At 42.6% G+C, this 19,426-nt stretch overlaps 1 protein-coding gene and 1 long non-coding RNA gene across 4 annotated transcripts in view; one reads left to right on the top strand and one right to left on the bottom strand.

Annotated features, from left to right (window-relative positions):
* Positions 1-19,426, bottom strand: part of eno3 (enolase 3) — a 31,612-nt gene that overhangs the window by 11,646 nt on the left and 540 nt on the right. Inside the window, exons 1-2 of one of the 3 annotated variants that reach the window (XM_062957335.1) lie at positions 6,239-6,386; positions 5,711-5,797 (exon numbers count right to left, since the gene is read on the bottom strand). In XM_062957335.1, the coding sequence (XP_062813405.1) occupies positions 5,711-5,795 (85 nt within the window). In that variant the 5' untranslated portion in view covers positions 5,796-5,797; positions 6,239-6,386. Of the gene's footprint in view, positions 1-5,710; positions 5,798-6,234; positions 6,387-19,426 lie in introns of those variants that run through there. The other 2 variants (XM_062957336.1, XM_062957337.1) reach the window with 2 other exon arrangements.
* LOC134292421 (uncharacterized) lies at positions 6,596-12,358 on the top strand. Its single transcript, XR_009999663.1, has 2 exons — positions 6,596-7,517; positions 7,608-12,358. It is a non-coding gene; the product is annotated as an uncharacterized LOC134292421 (long non-coding RNA).

The raw sequence follows: 19,426 nt of genomic DNA, 5'->3' as shown, positions 1-19,426 counted from the left end.
CGGGACACATGGACGGTGCTGATCAAACCCTTCGCTGATCTCAAGAAAGGCTGGGACTTGTTCGCCACCTTTTCACAACAACCACACAAAGCACGTGCCCTGTGCTTTTCCTCAGGGGGTGGACTAGATGGCCCGTGGTTTCTTCCAACTCTTATTGTTCTATGGATGTAAGATTTATGGATTCATGGTTGAGGTATGGCTACAAATAATAAAAAGCTAAATAATAATAATAATAATAATTATTATTATTATTATTATTATTATTGAAGGAAAAGCTGATAAAGAGAAGACCTGGCTCTGGCTCACGAATGGGACCCTGAAGAAGGAGACAGAAGGCCTGATCCTTGCAGCCCAGGAGCAAGACATCAGAACAAAGGCCATTAATAATAATAATAATAATAATAATAATAATAATAATAATAATAGAAGACCTGGCTCTGGCTCACGAATGGGACCCTGAAGAAGGAGACAGAAGGCCTGATCCTTGCAGCCCAGGAGCAAGACATCAGAACAAAGGCCATTAATAATAATAATAATAATAATAATAATAATAATAATAATAATAATAATAGAAGACCTGGCTCTGGCTCACGAATGGGACCCTGAAGAAGGAGACAGAAGGCCTGATCCTTGCAGCCCAGGAGCAAGACATCAGGACAAAGGCAATTAATAATAATAATAATAATAATAATAATAATAATAGAAGACCTGGCTCTGGCTCACGAATGGGACCCTGAAGAAGGAGACAGAAGGCCTGATCCTTGCAGCCCAGGAGCAAGACATCAGGACAAAGGCAATTAATAATAATAATAATAATAATAATAATAATAATAATAATAATAATAATAATAGAAGACCTGGCTCTGGCTCACGAATGGGACCCTGAAGAAGGAGACAGAAGGCCTGATCCTTGCAGCCCAGGAGCAAGACATCAGGACAAAGGCAATCAAGGCCAAGATCGAAAAATCAGCTGATGACCCAAAGTGCAGACTGTGCAAGGAAACCGATGAAACCATGGATCATATCCTCAGCTGCTGTAAGAAAATTGCACAGACAGACTACAAACAGAGGCACAACTATGTGGCCCAAATGATTCATTGGAACCTATGCCTCAAGTATCACCTCCCTGCAGTTAAGAACTGGTGGGATCACAAACCTGCAAAGGTTGTGGAAAATGAGCACGCAAAGATACTGTGGGACTTCCGAATCCAGACTGACAAAGTTCTGGAACACAACACACCAGACATCACAGTTGTGGAAAAGAACAAGGTTTGGATCATTGATGTTGCCATCCCAGGTGACAGTCGCATTGAAGAAAAACAACAGGAAAAACTCAGCCGCTATCAGGACCTCAAGATTGAACTTCAAAGACTCTGGCAGAAACCAGTGCAGGTGGTCCCGGTGGTGATGGGCACACTGGGTGCCGTGCCAAAAGATCTCAGCCGGCATTTGGAAACAATAGACATTGACAAAATTACGATCTGCCAACTGCAAAAGGCCACCTTACTGGGATCTGCACGCATCATCCGAAAATACATCACACAGTCCTAGACACTTGGGAAGTGTTCGACTTGTGATTTTGTGAAACGAAATCCAGCATATCTATCTTGTTTGCTGTGTCATAATAAAATAATAATAAGGTAAAGGTTTTCCCCTGGCATTAAGTCTAGTTGTGTCCGGCTCTGTGGGTTGGTGCTCATCTCTATTTCTAAGCCGAAGAGCTGTCCGTAGATACATCTAAGGTCATGACTGCATCGATTGCCATTATCTACCTATTGATCTATTCACATTTGCATGTTTCCGAACTGCGAGGTTGGCAGAAGCTGGAGCTAACAGTGGGAGCTCACCCCGCTCCCCGGGATCGAACCGCCACAAGTTCAGCAGTTCAGCAGTTTAATCCGCTGTGCCACACAGGGCCCCATAATAATAATAAGCGGGTATAATAAGTGAGAAGGATAATAAGGGGTACAAATCAACAAGACAAGGAGCCTGGGGTTTGCAGAATCGTTTTTGCATTTGTGGATGGGACAGACAGACTGACAGTTGGACAGGTTGGGTAGGTATAAATACAATGCATTTGCACTGGTAGTTGGGTAGGTATAAAGGTATACAGTAGATGGAAGTTAGATAAGGCAGACACGCAGACAGTTGAGTAGGTAGATAAATAGATGGATGGATTCACTTGTCTGTCTGATGATTAAAATAGACAGGTAGAATACACAGATAGAATTTTTTTTTTATCTTGTCAGAAGCGACTTGAGAACATCCTGCCAGTCACTTCTGGTGTGAGAGAATTGGCCATCTACAGAGACGTTGCCCAGGGGACATTGCCCGGATGTGTTACCATCCTGAGGGGAGGGAGGCTTCTCTCATGCCCCCGCAAGCTAGAGCTGACAGGTGGGAGCTCGCCTTGTCTTGCAGATTCTAACCAGCAATCTTTCAGTCAGCAGTTCAGCCAGCACAATTGTTTAACTCATTGCGCCACTGCAGCTCCGATAGAATCGATGATGCCGATACATAGATAGATAGATAGATAGATAGATAGATAGATAGGAAGATAGAACAGACAGATAGAATTGATGATGCGGATAAATAGAGTAGATGGAAGGTCAACAGATAGGATAGACCAGTGGTTCCCAACCTTTGGGCCTTCCGGTGTTTTGGACTTCAACCTCCAGAAATCCCAGCCAGCTTACCAACTGTTAGGAATTGTGGGAGCAGAAGTCCAAAACACCTGGAGGCCCAGAGGTTGGGAACCACTGGCTGATGGATGGATAGATAGATAGATAGATAGATAGATAGATAGATAGATAGATAGATAGATAGATATAAATGCAATGCATTGGCATGGATAGTTGGGTAGGTATAAAGGTATAAATGGGAGGTAGGTAGATAGATAGGATAGACAGACAGTTGGGTAAGTAGGTAAATAGATAAATGTATGGACTGATAGAATAGACAGGTAGAATAGATAGAGAGCACTGATGATACGGATAGATAGATAGATAGATAGAGATAGACAGACAGACAGACAGACAGATAGATAGATAAGATGGTATTTAGGCAAAAAGACAGATAGTTGGGTTGGTAAGTAAGTAGATAGATGGATGGATAGACAGAATAGAAGGGTAGAATAGATAGAATAGATAGATAGAATTGATGATGTAGATTAAATGGGAGGTAGATGGATAGGACAGACAGACAGACAGTTGGGTAAGTAGGTAAATAGATAAATGTATGGACAGACAGAATAGATGGGTAGAATAGATAGAGAGCACTGATGGATAGATAGATAGATAGATAGATAGATAGATAGAGATAGACAGACAGACAGACAGATAGATAGATAGATAGATAGATAGATAAGATGGTATTTAGGCAAAAAGACAGATAGTTGGGTTGGTAAGTAAGTAGATAGATGGATGGATAGACAGAATAGAAGGGTAGAATAGATAGAATAGATAGAATTGATGATGTAGATAGATAGATTAAATGGGAGTAGACAGATAGGTTAGACAGATAGTTGGGTAGGTATAAATGCAATGCATTGGCATTGATAGTTGGGTAGGTATAAAGGGATAGATAGGAGGTAGATAGATAGGGCAAAAAGACAGACAGACAGACAGACAGTTGAGTAGATAGATGGATGGATGGATAGAATAGACAGGTAGGACAGATAGATAGAAGTGATGATACAGATAAGTAGATAGGAGGTACATAAATAGAAAGATTACGATAGCTGGGCAGGGTGGGTAGGTATACATTTATTTATTTATTTATTATTTAAACTTATATGCCGCCACTCCCCTAGGGTTCGGGGCGGCTTACAAGAAAGGCTAAAATCTAACAATTTAAAAAAATCTTTAAAATATCTTTTAAAAAAATTAAAATAAAAAAAATAAAAATCTCAAAAACCCTCCCAATGCATGTGCATTGATAGTTGGGCAGGTATAAAGGTATAGGTGAGGTAGATAGACAGATAGCTGAGTAGATGGATAGATGGGTGGATGGAGAGATGGAAAGAATAGACAGGCAGAATAGATAGATAGAACTGAGGATACGGATAAATAGATTAGATGGGAGGTAGATAGGATAGACGATGAAATGTTGTCGAAGGCTTTCATGGCCGGGATCACAGGGTTGTTGTCTGTTTTCCGTAGTGTCTGGCCATGTTCCAGAAGCATTCTCTCCTGACGTTTCGCCCACATCTATGGCAGGCATCCACAGAGGTTGTGAGTTACCTCTGAGGATGTCTGCCATAGATGTGGGTGAAACGTCAGGAGAATACTTTATTTATTTATTTATTTACAGCATTTATATTCCACCCTTCTCACCCCGAGGGAGACTCAGGGCAGATCACATTACACATATAGGCAAACATTCAATGCCTTTTAACATAGAACAAAGACAAGACAAACATAGGCTCAGAGCGGGGCTCGAACTCATGACCTCCTGGTCAGAGTGATTCATTGCAGTTAATTGCACTGGCTTGCTCTCCCGCCTGCGCCACAGCCCGGGCCCATACTTCTGGCACATAGCCATACAGCCCAGAAAACATACAACAACCCTAGACTATGATAGTTGGGGAGGCTGGGTAGGGATAAATGCAATGCATTTGCACAGATAGTTGGGTAGGTATAAAATATGTACTAAATGAGAGACCTCACAACCTCTGAGGATGCCTGCCATAGATGAGGGTGAAACGTCAGGAAGGAATGCTTCTGGAACATGGCCAGACAGCCCGGAAAACTCACGGCAACCCAGCGATTCTGGCTGTGAAAGCCTTCAAGAACACATTGTACTATTTCTGTTCCTTCACTATGTTTGGTAGCTGTGTGTATATATTATTATTGGTTTTTATTATTGTTCTTTGATGTTTCATATTTTATTTTATCATTGTTTTGTATCTGATTTTGCTGTAAGCTGCCCCGAGTCCCCTTCGGGGGAAATGGAGGCGGGATATAAATAAACTTATTATTATTATTATTATTATTATTATTATTATTATTATTATTATTATTATTATTTTATTATGACACAGCAAACAAGATAGACATGCTGGATTTCACATCACAAAATCACAAGTCAATCACTTCCCAAGTGTCTAGGACTGTGTCATGTATTTTCGGATGATGCGCGCAGATCCCAGCAGGGTGGCCTTTTGCAGTTGGCAGATCGTAATGTTGTCTATTATTATTATTACTAGCTGTGCCCGGCCACGCGTTGCTGTGGCGAAGTATGGTGGTATGGGAAATAAAGTAATGAGGAATTGGTAGTAGTTAAGGTAAAGGGGTCTCTCCAAACTCTTGTGCCTGTCCCCTGGGCTGAGTAGGTTGCTAGGAGACCAAGTGAGCAGAGCTTAGCCTTCTAACTGGCAGCAATTGGATAAAAACAATTATTCCTCTCCCTCTAATTAGGACTTTATTTTTCTTTTCTTTTTGTTGTATGAACGTAGAGGCATGGATGAGGGGTTGTGATGTCAATTTTCGAGGTTGTGGGGTGTTTACTTTTGTTGTTTTGTCCGCTGCCGTGATGCCATCACTCTTTTATATATATATATAGATGATGATGATGATGATTATTATTATTAGTATGTTCCCTTTGTTTCAAGATTCAGAAAGAGAGGGCAGGGTCAAACAGGGGGCACCTTGAGTGACCCTTAAGGAAAAGGCCACGGGTGTCCACTTGCTTGCTGCCAACGGAGACTGACCTTTGCCGGTGTGCAGGTCCACTTCCACGGTGGGGTTCCCCCGGGAGTCGAGGATCTCCCTGGCGTGGATCTTCTGGATCGACATGGCTGCGGAGGGAGAGAAAGAGAGAAGGAGAGGGTCAAGTTGGGGGTCCCTTTCATCGTATTCCCCCATAGAGATCCCCCAAATAGCCCTGCCTGGGCCTGCATTCTTCAGGAGGCAGGAGGGCAGCTGCCAGGACTAAATATAGCCCCACTTGCCACAAAGAGCCCGAGAAAGGTCAGCGCCGGAGGAGACTTTTGCAAGAAGAAGACCCTCAAAGCAAGAATTAGACAACTTGGGTTTCTCTAAGTGTTTTGGACTGCAACTCCCACCATTCCTAACAGCCTCAGGCCCTTTCCTTTTGCCCCTCAGCCGCTTAAGCGGCTGAGGGGCAAAAGGAAGGGGCCTGAGGCTGTTAGGAATGGTGGGAGTTGCAGTCCAAAACACCCAAGTTGGCTCATTCTTACTCTCTTCTCTATGGGTCTGGGGTCTTTCTAATCACTCACTTTCTTCCTTCCTTCCTTCTTCTGCTGCTTCCTAGGGCTCTCTGGGGGGCTGTGTCTGTCTGCTGGAGCGGCCGACAGTGGCCGGAGGGGCCGTACTTGGCCTTTTATAGCCAGGGTCCGGTGGCATCCACGCCCCCTCCTCCTTCTTTGGCCCTTTGCTTAATTAGGGACCAGGAGCGAGGGAAGGAGGAGGAGGAGGGTTTCCGCACGATTTCTGTAAGGCGTGCTTCGATTTGTTTGAGAAGTCGTGATCCCTGCCGTTGATATTTGAAATGTTCCGAGCTGTTCTAATGTCTCCGAGGCTCTCGGTGGGCGGAGGGGTGGCGCGGAAATGCCACAGGCAGGGATCTGTAGATAGACTGATACATAGAGAGATAAGATAAAGAGATAAGATAAGATAGTTGGGAGGTTGATGGATAGGATAGATAGGCAAGTAGGTAGACAGACAGACAGTTGGGCAGATAGAAAGAAAGAATAGGTAGGTAGGTAGATGGTAGGATATGATAGCTGGGAGGTTGATGGATAGGATAGGTAGGTAGGTAGACAGATAGAAACCGTAGTTGGGTAGATAGAAAGAATAGGTAGGTAGGTAGTTGATAGGATAAGATAGTTGGGAGGTTGATGGATAGGATAGGATAGGATAGGAAGGTAGGTAGACAGATAGAAACCGTAGTTGGGTAGATAGAAAGAATAGCTAGGTAGGTAGTTGATAGGATAAGATAGTTGGGAGGTTGATGGATAGGATAGGATAGGATAGGAAGGTAGGTAGACAGATAGAAACCGTAGTTGGGTAGATAGAAAGAATAGGTAGGTAGGTAGTTGATAGGATAAGATAGTTGGGAGGTTGATGGATAGGATAGGATAGGATAGGAAGGTAGGTAGACAGATAGAAACCGTAGTTGGGTAGATAGAAAGAATAGGTAGGTAGGTAGTTGATAGGATAAGATAGTTGGGAGGTTGATGGATAGGATAGGTAGGTAGGTAGGCAGATAGAAACCGTAGTTGGGTAGATAGAAAGAATAGGTAGGTAGGTAGTTGATAGGATAAGATAGTTGGGAGGTTGATGGATAGGATAGGATAGGATAGGATAGGAAGGTAGGTAGACAGTTGGGTAGATAGAAAGAAATAATAGGTAGATTATAGGATAAGATAGTTGGGAGGTTGATGGATAGGATAGGAAGGTAGGTAGGTAGGTAGGTAGACAGTTGGGTAGATAGAAATAAATAAAAGGTAGGTAGATGATAGGATAAGATAGTTGGGAGGTTGATGGATAGGATAGGTAGGTAGACAGTTGGGTAGATAGAAAGAAAAAATAGCTAGGTAGGTAGATGGTAGAATATGATAGTTGGGAGGTTGATGGATAGGATAGGATAGGTAGGTAGACAGTTGGGTAGATAGAAAGAAAAAATAGCTAGGTAGGTAGATGGTAGAATATGATAGTTGGGAGGTCGATGGATAGGATAGGTAGGTAGGTAGGCAGACAGTTGGGTAGATAGAAAGAAATAATAGATAGATGATAGGATAAGATAGTTGGGAGGTTGATGGATAGGATAGGAAGGTAGGTAGGAAGGTAGGTAGACAGTTGGGTAGATAGAAAGAAATAAAAGGTAGGTAGATGATAGGATAAGATAGTTGGGAGGTTGATGGATAGGATAGGATAGGTAGGTAGACAGTTGAGTAGATAGAAAGAATAGGTAGGTAGGTAGATGGTAGGATAAGATAGTTGGGAGGTTGATGGATAGGATAGGATAGGTAGGTAGACAGTTGGGTTGATAGAAAGAAAGAATAGGTAGGTAGGTAGAGGATAGGATAAGATAGTTGGGAGGTTGATGGATAGGATAGGTAGGTAGGTAGGCAGTTGAGTAGATAGAAAGAATAGGTAGGTAGGTAGATGGTAGGATAAGATAGTTGGGAGGTTGATGGATAGGATAGGTAGGTAGACAGTTGGGTAGATAGATAGAAATAATAGGTATTTAGGCAGATGATAGGATAAGATAGTTGGGAGGTTGATGGATAGGACAGATAGGTAGGTAGGTAGACAGTTGGGTAGATAGAAAGAAATAATAGGTAGGGAGATAGGATAAGGATAGGATAAGATAGTTGGGAGGTTGATGGATAGGGTAGGTAGGTAGACAGATAGACAGTTGGGCGCTCATTCCGCTCCCGGGATTTGAACCTGGCACCTTTTGGTCCGCAAGTTCAGCAGCTCAGCACTTTAACGCACTGTGTCACCAGGGGCCCCAGATGGGAGGTAAATAGATAGATAGATAAATAAATAAATAGATAAGATAGTTGTGCCACAGCTAGCTAGCTGGGATAGGTTGTAGATAGATTAGATGGGAGATATAGATAGATAGATAGATAGATAGATAGATAGATAGATAGATAGATAGATAGATAGATAGATAGGATAGTTGTGCGGTAGATAGATAGATTCGATAATTGGGAGGTAGATACCATAGATAGATAAGATAGGTAAGTAGATGATAGATTAGATGGGGGATAGATAGATAAAATACGTAGTAGATAGCTAGATTAGATGCTAGATAGATAAGATAGTTGTGCAGTAGATAGCTAGATTAGATAATTGGGAGGTAGATATGCTAGATAGAAAGGATAGGTAGGTAGGTAGATTAGATGGGAGGTAGATAATTGGGAAGTAGATACAATACATAGGTAGATAGGATAGGTAGGTAGATGATAGATAGGTGAGATGGGAGGTAAATAGATAAATAACTGAGCAATAGACAGATAGAGAGGTAAATAGATAGGATAGGTTGGTAGATGATAGAAGGATTAGATGGAAGGTAGATAGATAAGACAATTGTGTGATAGATAGGTAGAATAGGTAGGTGATAGATTATAGATAATTGGGAGGTAGGTATGATAGATAGGGGAGAGAGATAAATAGGTAGATAGATAGGATAGGTAGGTAGTAGATAGATTAGATGGGAGGTAGATAGATAGATAGACAGATTGATAGATAGAATAGTTGGGAAGTAGATAAATAAATAAAATATAATAAATGGTGTGGCTTCTGTCTGTCCAAGGCAACTCTTCCCTGGACTCCATGTTGAGTGTATCTTTATAGTGACCACTGTCTTGTGGAGTTGCTTTATGTGGGATTTCTCCCAGAGTTGCCAATGGCACAGGAAGGATCTGAACCCAAGGCACCGCCAATGCACTGTGACTCTCTGAGGCCTGACGCTGGCCAAGGCATTCAACCCCTGGCTTTTTATCTGCACTGGGCTGGCATGGACAGGAGAGGGATGTGGGGAGCTGTGGCTCTGAAGGACAAACCCCTGGAGCAGGCAATGTATGGGCCCAGGAGAGAGCAAAACTGCAAGGCCTGCGGGATGCAGCTGGGCTCTCCTTGCTTGCCAGGCATGGCATCCAAATGGTGTTGTTGTTGTTGTTGTTGGTAGATTTGCATGAAGCCCAAAGGAGTGGATCAACGACAAATGGGATAGGAAAGGATTATTATTATTAGTATCTGTATCCTGCCTCAAGCTACAGGGAGAGGCGGACAATACATTTATTATTATTATTATTATTATTATTATTATTATTATTATTATTATTATTATTATTATTACTATTATTTTATTATGACACAGCAAACAAGATAGATATGCTGGATTTCATATCACAAAATCACAAGTCGAACACTTCCCAAATGTCTAGGACTGTGTGATGTCCAAATGAATAGTCACAGAAGCGGCAGAAATATACAATGCCAGAAAACTGCACTATTATTATTATTATTATTATTATTATTATTGACACAACGATGTTGTATGACACAGCAAACAAGATAGACATGCTGGATTTCGTTTCACAAAACCACAAGTCGAACACTTCCCAAGTGTCTAGGACTGTGTGATGTATTTTCGGATGATGCGTGCAGATCCCAGCAGGGTGGCCTTTTGCAGTTGGCAGATCGTAATTTTTATTTTTATTATTATTATTATTATTATCTTAACTCTTGTTTTAATCATATTGTACCTCACCTCAAGCTGCAGGGAGAGGTGGGTAATAAATTCATGATGATGATGATGATGATTATTATTATTGACACAACAACATAGTATGACACAGCGAACAAGATAGATATGCTGGATTTTGTGTCACAAAATCACAAGTCGAACACTTCCCAAGCGCTTAGGACTGTTTGATGTATTTTCAGATGATGCACACAGATCCCATTATTATTATTATTATTATTATTATTATTATTATTATTATTATTATTATTATTATTATTATTATTAGGCTGATGGAGAGAGCGACTTTGGATAGTTCGTTGGGAGAAAAGTGGGCCATACTGTAGTTACTCTAATCTAATGCTTACCTATTTTTTGGGGCTAAATTACCTCACCAAAATTAGGGTGTGCATTAAATTTGCATGCTATGGCAATCTTAGTGGCGAGACACCAGCATTCGTTGGCAGAGAAGGCTCAAAACCTTGTCAAACTACATCCCCCCAGGACTCCATGGCATTGAACCAAGGCAATGAAAGTGCATTCATTCTGCAGCATAGTTTTCCTTTCCATTGCTGGAAACTTTGGTGTTCCGATGTTATTGTTTTGAAAGGAGGAATCCTATGCAGGTGGTCACTGCAATGCACATCTTTTTTGGCCAGAGTGCATGACATTGAGCAGCAAATACTTTTCTGTTTTGTGGGTTTTGAATATTGATGTGCGCATGGGATTCAATAGCGCATTAGACTCAAGTCAATACGAGCATTGCAGGTATGCTCCTCTTTCCTTGGGAACGCATCTTCCTTAGAAACCGAGCCGACCTGCCTTGGGCTCCCCTCCGTTAAACTGCCTATAATTGGCTTCTGAAAAGGGGCTAGGCAGTGGCCGCCTCCATCCGCGCATCCACGGATCTCTCCATCTGGCTGCACGGATGGCAGGACGCCACGGCCGGCTTCCTGGGCGCCCCTCCTGATCCAACGTCCTCCTCTCCTCCGCGTTTACTCTGGGCAAAGGGCCCACACGCCCGGGGCCCCCTTCTCCTCCGCGGATCCCGCATCCGGGCCCGTGAATCATGCCTTATAGCAGGGCTTTCTCCTGAATAGCAGGGCAAGGCACGGGATGCCAGCCAAACCCACCCACGGGGCTGGCGAGGAAGGAGAGCGGCTGGTGGCCAAGCCGGGATGAGTCACGCACGGGGCAGAGCCTTTCCCCAAAACCCAAACGTTTGCATTAAAGGCAGGATCCCTTCCTTCCTTTCCTTCCTTCGTGCCCTTGCTTTGGCTCCTTTGCATTTGGTGCCAGGCCCTTCCGCCAAAGCCTTGGCCTAAATTTAGACCCTTCTAAAGGTCAGAGGGACCATTCCGGCCCCCAGGCTTAAAGGACGAGGAGGTAACCCTAGCTAGCTCCTCCTGCTCACCTTTCACAGCCTTGGGATGCATTTATTGGGAGGCAGAAGGAAGACCCTCAGGCTTCACCGTCCCTCTGATGCAGAGTTGAAGTCCAAAACACCTGCCCTAGGCCTGCCCCCCCCAAACAATGGCACCCCATTTGCCCTCTTTCTCCAAGCCCGTAGCCAAGGGGGCGGTTTAGGAGTTCAAACCACCGCCCAAATTTTTCAGGACAAAAAAATAAATAAATCCTGGTTTACTCATGAATTTTAACTAGTGAATCAGATCCTGCTGCCAAGTCTATGAGAAACAAAAATTAGAGTTCACCCAGAACTGCAAGCATGATCTCAAGCAAATTTGCAATAGAGTAGAGTCTCACTTATCCAACGTTCTGGATTATCCAACGCATTTTTGTAGTCAATGTTTTCAATGCATTGTGATATTTTGGTGCTAAATTCGTAAACACAGTAATTACTACATCGCATTAATGTGTAATGAACTACTTTTTCTGTCAAATTTGTTGTATAATATGATGCTTTGGTGCTTAATTTGTAAAAATTTTATTGTACTGTTTTGCATGTATGTATTGTATTATGCTAAATTGATTTTTTTAACTGCCTATGTTTTATCTTTTGTACTATATATGGCATTGAATTTTGCCAGATTGTGAGCCGCCCTGAGTCCCTTCGGGTGAGAAGGGCGGCGTAGAAATGATGGAAATAAATAAATAAATAAATAAAATCATAACCTATTTTGATGTTTAATAGGCATTTTCTTAATCTCTCCTTATTATCCAACATATTCGCTTATCCAATGTTCTGCCGGCCCGTTTATGTTGGATAAGTGAGACTCTACTGTATTAGCAGTAGCTGGCACAGTGGAAGAGACTATAGTGGAAGCTGCCAAAGCCTAAGGCATGCAAAGGGGTTGAAAAAAATTCAAGAAGGGTTGAATCCCCCCCACCCCTCAAGTGTCTCCTGACAAAGCACAATCGTTTCCACAATAAGCAGACGTTTCTTTCTGTTTTCTTCTTATTTCCTTACATCAAGGCATTTTCAACTGTGAATGAGCAAGAAGTTGTTAGTCAAGCACAAGTTGTTCTGATGGGACACTGATTTTGGTGTCTATTGAAGACTTCTATTGTATCTTTCCATTGCACAAATGGTTTAGCCACCAATGCCTCAAGCTTCTGATGACCAAACACCACACCGTACTTCCAGAGCACACCTTGTGCATGACATGAGTAGGCCAACCAGGGAAATCTGCTGAACCATTTGGGTTGAAATCTTAGACGCCTCTCCTTATCCACAGGCCTTGGAATTTGTGGATTTTGCACTAATTGAACTTTCACTTGGTGTCAGGACCCAGGCTGCAGAGCACCAATAACCATACGCAGAGGCCAGAATCTATCTAATATCTTTATTAAAGAAATATATAAAGTCAATAAAAACAAGTGTAGGATATAGTTCAGAAGTAGTCCTTTCAGGAAAGGTCAAATATAGTCCAGGAAAACAATGTCCAATATATGATATTAAAGTCCAAAGTTATAATCCACTTCACCGAAACACACACTATTTGGCAAGCAATAGTGTGGGGAACTGTCCATAGTCTTTGAGGCTTAAGGTAAATCCGAAGGAAAGGAAAACAAGGCTGGAATCCGAGAAGCAGGGTCCGTGGTTTAAAACGCAAGGCAAGGCAAGACTTGAGACTTGGCAAGGTCCAACTTGAAACAAGGCATTCGTGGAACAAGAACTGAGTCCATAGAAATCCGTGGAACAAGGCAGGGCTGGGAACTTGATTCAGGAGCTGGGAACTGGAGTACGAAGTCTACACACGCTCTCACTCCACGAGCTGACGAATTGACTCCGCAAGGAATCCTTTGTGGCCAAACACCTATATAGGATCTTGTTTTCCCGCCAAAGCACACTTTCTCTGGGGAACAAGAACCGAAACCTATACTGTGTCCAGATGCAGGACTCCTTAAACTTTCCCAAGGGAAACAGACTTAATCATCTAATTGTCTGGCAGCTATCTGGGCGCTCCGGCGAGTCGCCTCCCGAGCGCTTCTATCTTGATTATAATAAAGGCGGCGAGAAAATGGGGGAGATTTCTGTTCAAGGCTTGTTTGGCTGACTTCTTGTGGGCAAACATCCTGCAGCTGCAAGGGCTCCAAATCTGGCAGAAACGGTGGGAAACCCAAGTTTTCCTCTTCATCTGTCACAACAGTACTAGGAACGGGACTACATGGCCCATGAGTCATCACACTTGGTCATAAGAAACAGTCTTGGTCATATGAACTCCAAGGTCTAACAATGGCACAGCTTCTTCTCTTTGCTCCTGTCCCATGGTTTCTTTGGCAGGGCTTGGATTAGATCAATGCTTCCCAACCTGTGGGCCACGGCCCACTGGTGGTCCACGAGACCTAAAATAAGGTCCACGAGATGTGGGGAAAATCAGCTCTAGATGATTAAATATGTTTTTCTGTGGGCAAGCAGATGGCAACTACTGGGTGGCATATGTTCTGTCTCAGAAACTAGAGAGCATGAAACCAATTGGCTCAGTCTGTAAAGACATGGGGATTGATTTTGATGCTGTTTCTGTTCTGCTGCTGCAGCACCAGTTTGGACAAGTTTTTCATTGCTGGCTGAGTACTGCTAGAGAGCAGTGTGTACTCAGAGAGGCCTTGCTATACTGAGGCCTGTTTGCTGCTGGGAAGAAAGGATGAGGAAACAGGACTGTGTTCTTCTCTTAAGCAGATTTGTGGACTGAGAGCGGACTGTTTATGACTGAGGACTTCTGCAAGTGATCAGAGGGACCATTGTAAATACTACTGTTTTTATCTCTTGGAATCAGTAAATTTCCTGTATTTTTGTTCTGCAAACCTGAGTGGCATGTTATTGTTCTGCGGGCGACTCTGGATCGCGGGCACACACAAGAGCTTCCATTTATCATCATCAATCTGTAACAAAGTTGACCAACAACTGATTCGTAACCCTTTTAGTGCTCATGTTGGAGAATGGTCCCTGGTCAAGTGGCCCCTAGTCAAAAAAAGGCTGGGAACCACTGGACTAGATGAACCAGTGGCAGACACCTCTGTTTCCACAGTTTCCACCTTCAATTCAGGCCAAATTCCCCGTCCCATCCCGTCCCATCCTGCGCAGTTTCCACTATGGTCAATGCCAGCTATTGCAGCATAAATTGGTAGAAAGGTGGGTAATGATAGCATGGATAATCCAAATTTGGTGGAGATCGTGCTTGCAGTTAAGGAGGGACTATCATTTTTGCTTCTCATAGACTTGACAGCATCGGGATTTGGTTAATCAGTGAACATAATAATAATAATAATAATAATAATAATAATAATAATAATAATAATTCATTTTTCTATCCCGCCACCATCTCCCCGAAGGGACTCGGGGCAGCTAACATGGGGCAATGCCCAAAACCAAACAGAGTAAAACAATTACAACGATTATCAAAACAAAAACAATAATAGGAAAGGGAAAGGTTTTCCCCTGACATTAAGTCCAGTCGTGACCGACTCTTGGGGTTGCTGCTCATCTCCATTTCTAAGCCAAAGAGCCAGCGTTGTCCGTAGACACCTCCAAGGTCATGTGGCCACTGGCTTGACTGCATGGAGCGCCGTTACCTTCCCGCTGGAGCAGTACCTATTGATCTACTCACACTCTGGGGGTTGGTGCTCATCTCCATTTCTAAGCCGAAGAGCCAGCGTTGTCCGTAGACACCTCCAAGGTCATGTGGCCGGCATGACTGCATGGAGTGCTGTTACCTTCCTGCCGGAGCGGTACCTATTGATCTACTCACATGGGCATGTTTTCGAACTGCTAGGTTGGCAGGAGCTGGGGCTAACAGCTCATTCCGCTCCCGGGATTTGAACCTGGGACCTTTTGGTCCGCAAGTTCAGCAGCTCAGCGCTTTTAACACACTGTGCCACCAGGGGCCCGAAACCATAATAACATCAAATTAAATAAACAATTTAAACATTTATACAGTAAAACACATACAATCAGAACAAATGAGTAATAATACAACACCAACCATCAGGGGTTTTTTTTACCTGAAAATTTTCAGGAGTGGTTTGAACCCCTATATCTGTATCTGTATCAGTATCAATGTGTTGTTGAAGGCTTTCAAGGCCGGAATCACAGGGAAGTTGTGTGTTTTGCAGGCTGTATGGCCTTGTTGCAGAAGCATTCTCTCCTGACATTGCGCCCACATCTATGGCAGGCATCCTCAGAGGTTGTGAGGTATACAGTGTTCCCTCACTTATCGTGGGGATTACGTTCCAGGACCACCCACAATAAGTGAAAATCCATGAAGTAGGGACACTATATTTATTTTAATATTTATACATTATTTGAGTAGTTATAGGGGGCCCCTGGTGGCACAGTGTGTTAAAGCGCTGAGCTGCTGAACTTGCGGACCAAAAGGTGCCAGGTTCAAATCCCGGGAGCGGAATGAGCGCCCGCTGTTAGCCCCAGCTCCTGCCAACCTAGCAGTTCGAAAACATGCCAATGTGAGTAGATCAACAGATACTGCTCAGGCGGGAAGGTAACGGTGTTCCATGCAGTCATGCCTATGGCCACATGTCCTTGGAGGTGTCTACGGACAATGCCAGCTCTTCAGCTTAGAAATGGAGATGAGCACCAACTCCCAGAGTCGGTCACAACTGGACCTATTGTCAGGGGAAAACCTTTACCTTTACCTGAGTAGTTATACACTATTTTAAGTCTTTATCAACCAATTGTGTGTTGATAAATCGCCTCCTTCTCCTCCCGTTGCCGCCTGGGCTCCTTTTCTCTCCCTTCGGCTTCTCCTACCTCCCTTCCTTAGGCTGTAAATTGTAATTATTTATGATTTATAATATTACTAGCTGTGCCCGGCCACGCGTTGCTGTGGCAAAGTGGTGGTGGTATTGGTTAAAAATTGTTGTGTAATTTTTATTTGACGTTATTTGTATTTTTTATTAATTTTATTGTAAGTTATCTTTTTATTATATTTATTATTTTCTTGTATTATTTTTAGTTATTTTCTGTTATTATAGTATTTTATTGTATTAATTTTTTAGTGTTTTTAATTATTTTTTAGTGTTTTTAATTATTTTTTATTGGGTTGCTAGGAGACCAAGTTGGAGGAGCTTAGCCTTCTAACTGGCAGCAATTGGATAAAAGCAATTATTCCTCTCCCTCTAATTAGGACTTTATTTTTCTTTTCGTTTGTTGTATCAACCTAGAGGCGTGGATGATGGGTTGTGTTGTCAAATATCGAGGTTGGGGGGCCTGTAGTTTTGTTGTTTTGTGGGTCGCCGTGATGCCATCACTCTTTTATATATATAGATTTTAGGGTTTATTGAAAAACCGCGAAAGAACGAATCCGCAAAAAGCGAAGTAGTGAGGGAAGACTGTACCCCATAACCTCTGAGGATGCCTGCCACAGATGTGGGCGAAACGTCAGGAGAGAATGCTTCTGGAACATGGCCATACAGCCCGGAAAACACACAACATCCTTGTATCTATGTGTTGTCGAAGGCTTTCATGTCCGGGATCACAGGGTTGTTGTATGTCTTTCGGGCTGTGTGCTCATGTTCCAGAAGTATTCCCTCCTGACGTTTCGCCCACATCTATGGCAGGCATCCTCAGAGGTTGTGAGGCATGGAGAGACTAGGCAAGGAAGGTAAATATATATCTGTGGAGAGTCCAGGGTGTGACAAGAGTCCTTTGTCAGTTGGAAGCCAGCGCTAATGTTTCAGTTAATCACCCTAATTAGCATTGGAAAGGTTTGTCTCTTGCCTGGAGGGCATCCTTTGTTCAGAGTCATTAGCCGTCATTGGGGCTCCTCTGCCCTCAGAGTGTTGCTTCCCATCTACTGTTCTGATTTTTGAGTTTTTTTAATACTGGTAGCCAGATTTTGTTCCTTTCCATGGTTTCCTCCTTTTTGTTGAAGTTGTCCACATGCTTGTGGATTTCAATGGCTTCTCTGTGTTGTCTGACATGATAGTTGTTGGGGTAGTCAAGCATTTCTGTGTTCTCAAATAATATACTGTGCCCAGGTTGGTTCATCAAGTGCTCTGATATGGCTGATTTCTCTGGTTGAATTAGTCTACAGCAGGGGTCCCCAAACTAAGGCCCGGGGGCCGGATGCGGCCCTCCGAGGTCATTTACCTGGCCCCCGCCCTCAGTTTTATAATATAATATATGGTATATACATATAATATTGATAATATTATAATGTAATACAATATAACACTAATAATAATACCATATAATAATATTAATTATATATTCTATATTACATATAATATTACTAATAATATTACAGTATAGTGGTATAGTTTAATATAGTAATATATAATGCTAATATTGTGCTATGCTAATAATATAATATATTGTATGTACATATAATTTGTAAGCCACTCTGAGTCCCCTTTGGGGTGAGAAGGGTGTGATACAAATGTAGTAAATAAAGGCAGTAAATAAATAAATAATAAATAAATACATTTTAGACTTAAGCTCGCCGAAATCTGAAATGACTTGAAGGCACACAACAACAACAACAACAACAACCCTAATTCTCTTGACTATCTCATTGGCCAGAAGCAGGACCACATTTTCCATTGAAATCCTGATAAATGTATGTTGGTTAAAATTGTTTTTATTTTTAAATATTGTATTGTTCTTTCATTGTTCTTGTTGTTTTTGCACTACAAATAAGACATGTGCAGCGTGCGTCGAAATTTGTTTGTATTTTTTTTTTCCAAATGATAATCTGGCCCCTCAACAGTATGAAGGATTGGCCTGGATTTTTTGACCCAAATCGGGATTTTAATATTATTGTGTATATTGACTTTTATGACTGTTTTTAATCATGTTGAAGTTTTACTGCTCGGTTTAATGTTTTATCTGATTTGTGCTGTCGTGTCTGGGCATGGCCCCATGTAAGCCGCCCCGAGTCCCTCCGGGGAGATGGGGCGGGATATAAGAATAAAATTATTATTATTATTATTATCAACACAACAACGTTGTATGGCACAGCAAACAAGATAGATATGCTGGATTTCGTTTCGCAAAACCACAAGTCGAACACTTCCCAAGTGTCTAGGACTGTGTGATGTATTTTCTGATGATGTGTGCAGATCCCAGTAGGGTGGCCTTTTGCAGTTGGCAGATGGTGATTTTGTCAATGTCTATTGTTTCCAAATGCCGGCTGAGATCTTTTGGCACAGCACCCAGTGTGCCCATCACCACCGGGACCACCTGTACTGGTTTCTGCCAGAGTCTTTGAAGTTCAATCTTGAGGTCCTGATAGCGGCTGAGTTTTTCCTGTTGTTTTTCATCTATGCGACTGTCACCTGGGATGGCAACATCAATGATCCAAACCTTGTTCTTTTCCACAACTGTGATGTCTGGTGTGTTGTGTTCCAGAACTTTGTCAGTCTGGATTCGGAAGTCCCACAGTATCTTTGCGTGCTCATTTTCCAATACTTTTGCAGGTTTGTGATCCCACCATTATTATTATTATTATTATTATTATTATTATAAGGATTGTGGACCGGCCCTCGGCTTAAAAAGTTTGAGGACCCCTGGTCTACAGTGCCTTTCATATTCTTTGACTCCTGTTTGGGCAATGCTGCGTTTGGTGGTCCCTAGTTTCTCCATGCCTCACAACCTCTGAGGATGCCTGCCATAGATGTGGGCGAAACGTCAGGAGAGAATGCTTCCGGAACATGGCCACACAGCACGAAAAACACACAACATCCCTGTATCTATATCTATATAATGATGTATCTGGACACGGCATTT

This window comes from Anolis carolinensis, chromosome 6, assembly GCF_035594765.1.
Source record: "Anolis carolinensis isolate JA03-04 chromosome 6, rAnoCar3.1.pri, whole genome shotgun sequence".
NCBI classification, from domain to species: Eukaryota; Metazoa; Chordata; class Lepidosauria; order Squamata; family Dactyloidae; genus Anolis; species Anolis carolinensis.
The sequence above is the reverse complement of the archived record's forward strand: the minus strand, read 5'-3'. Positions and strand labels throughout refer to the sequence as shown.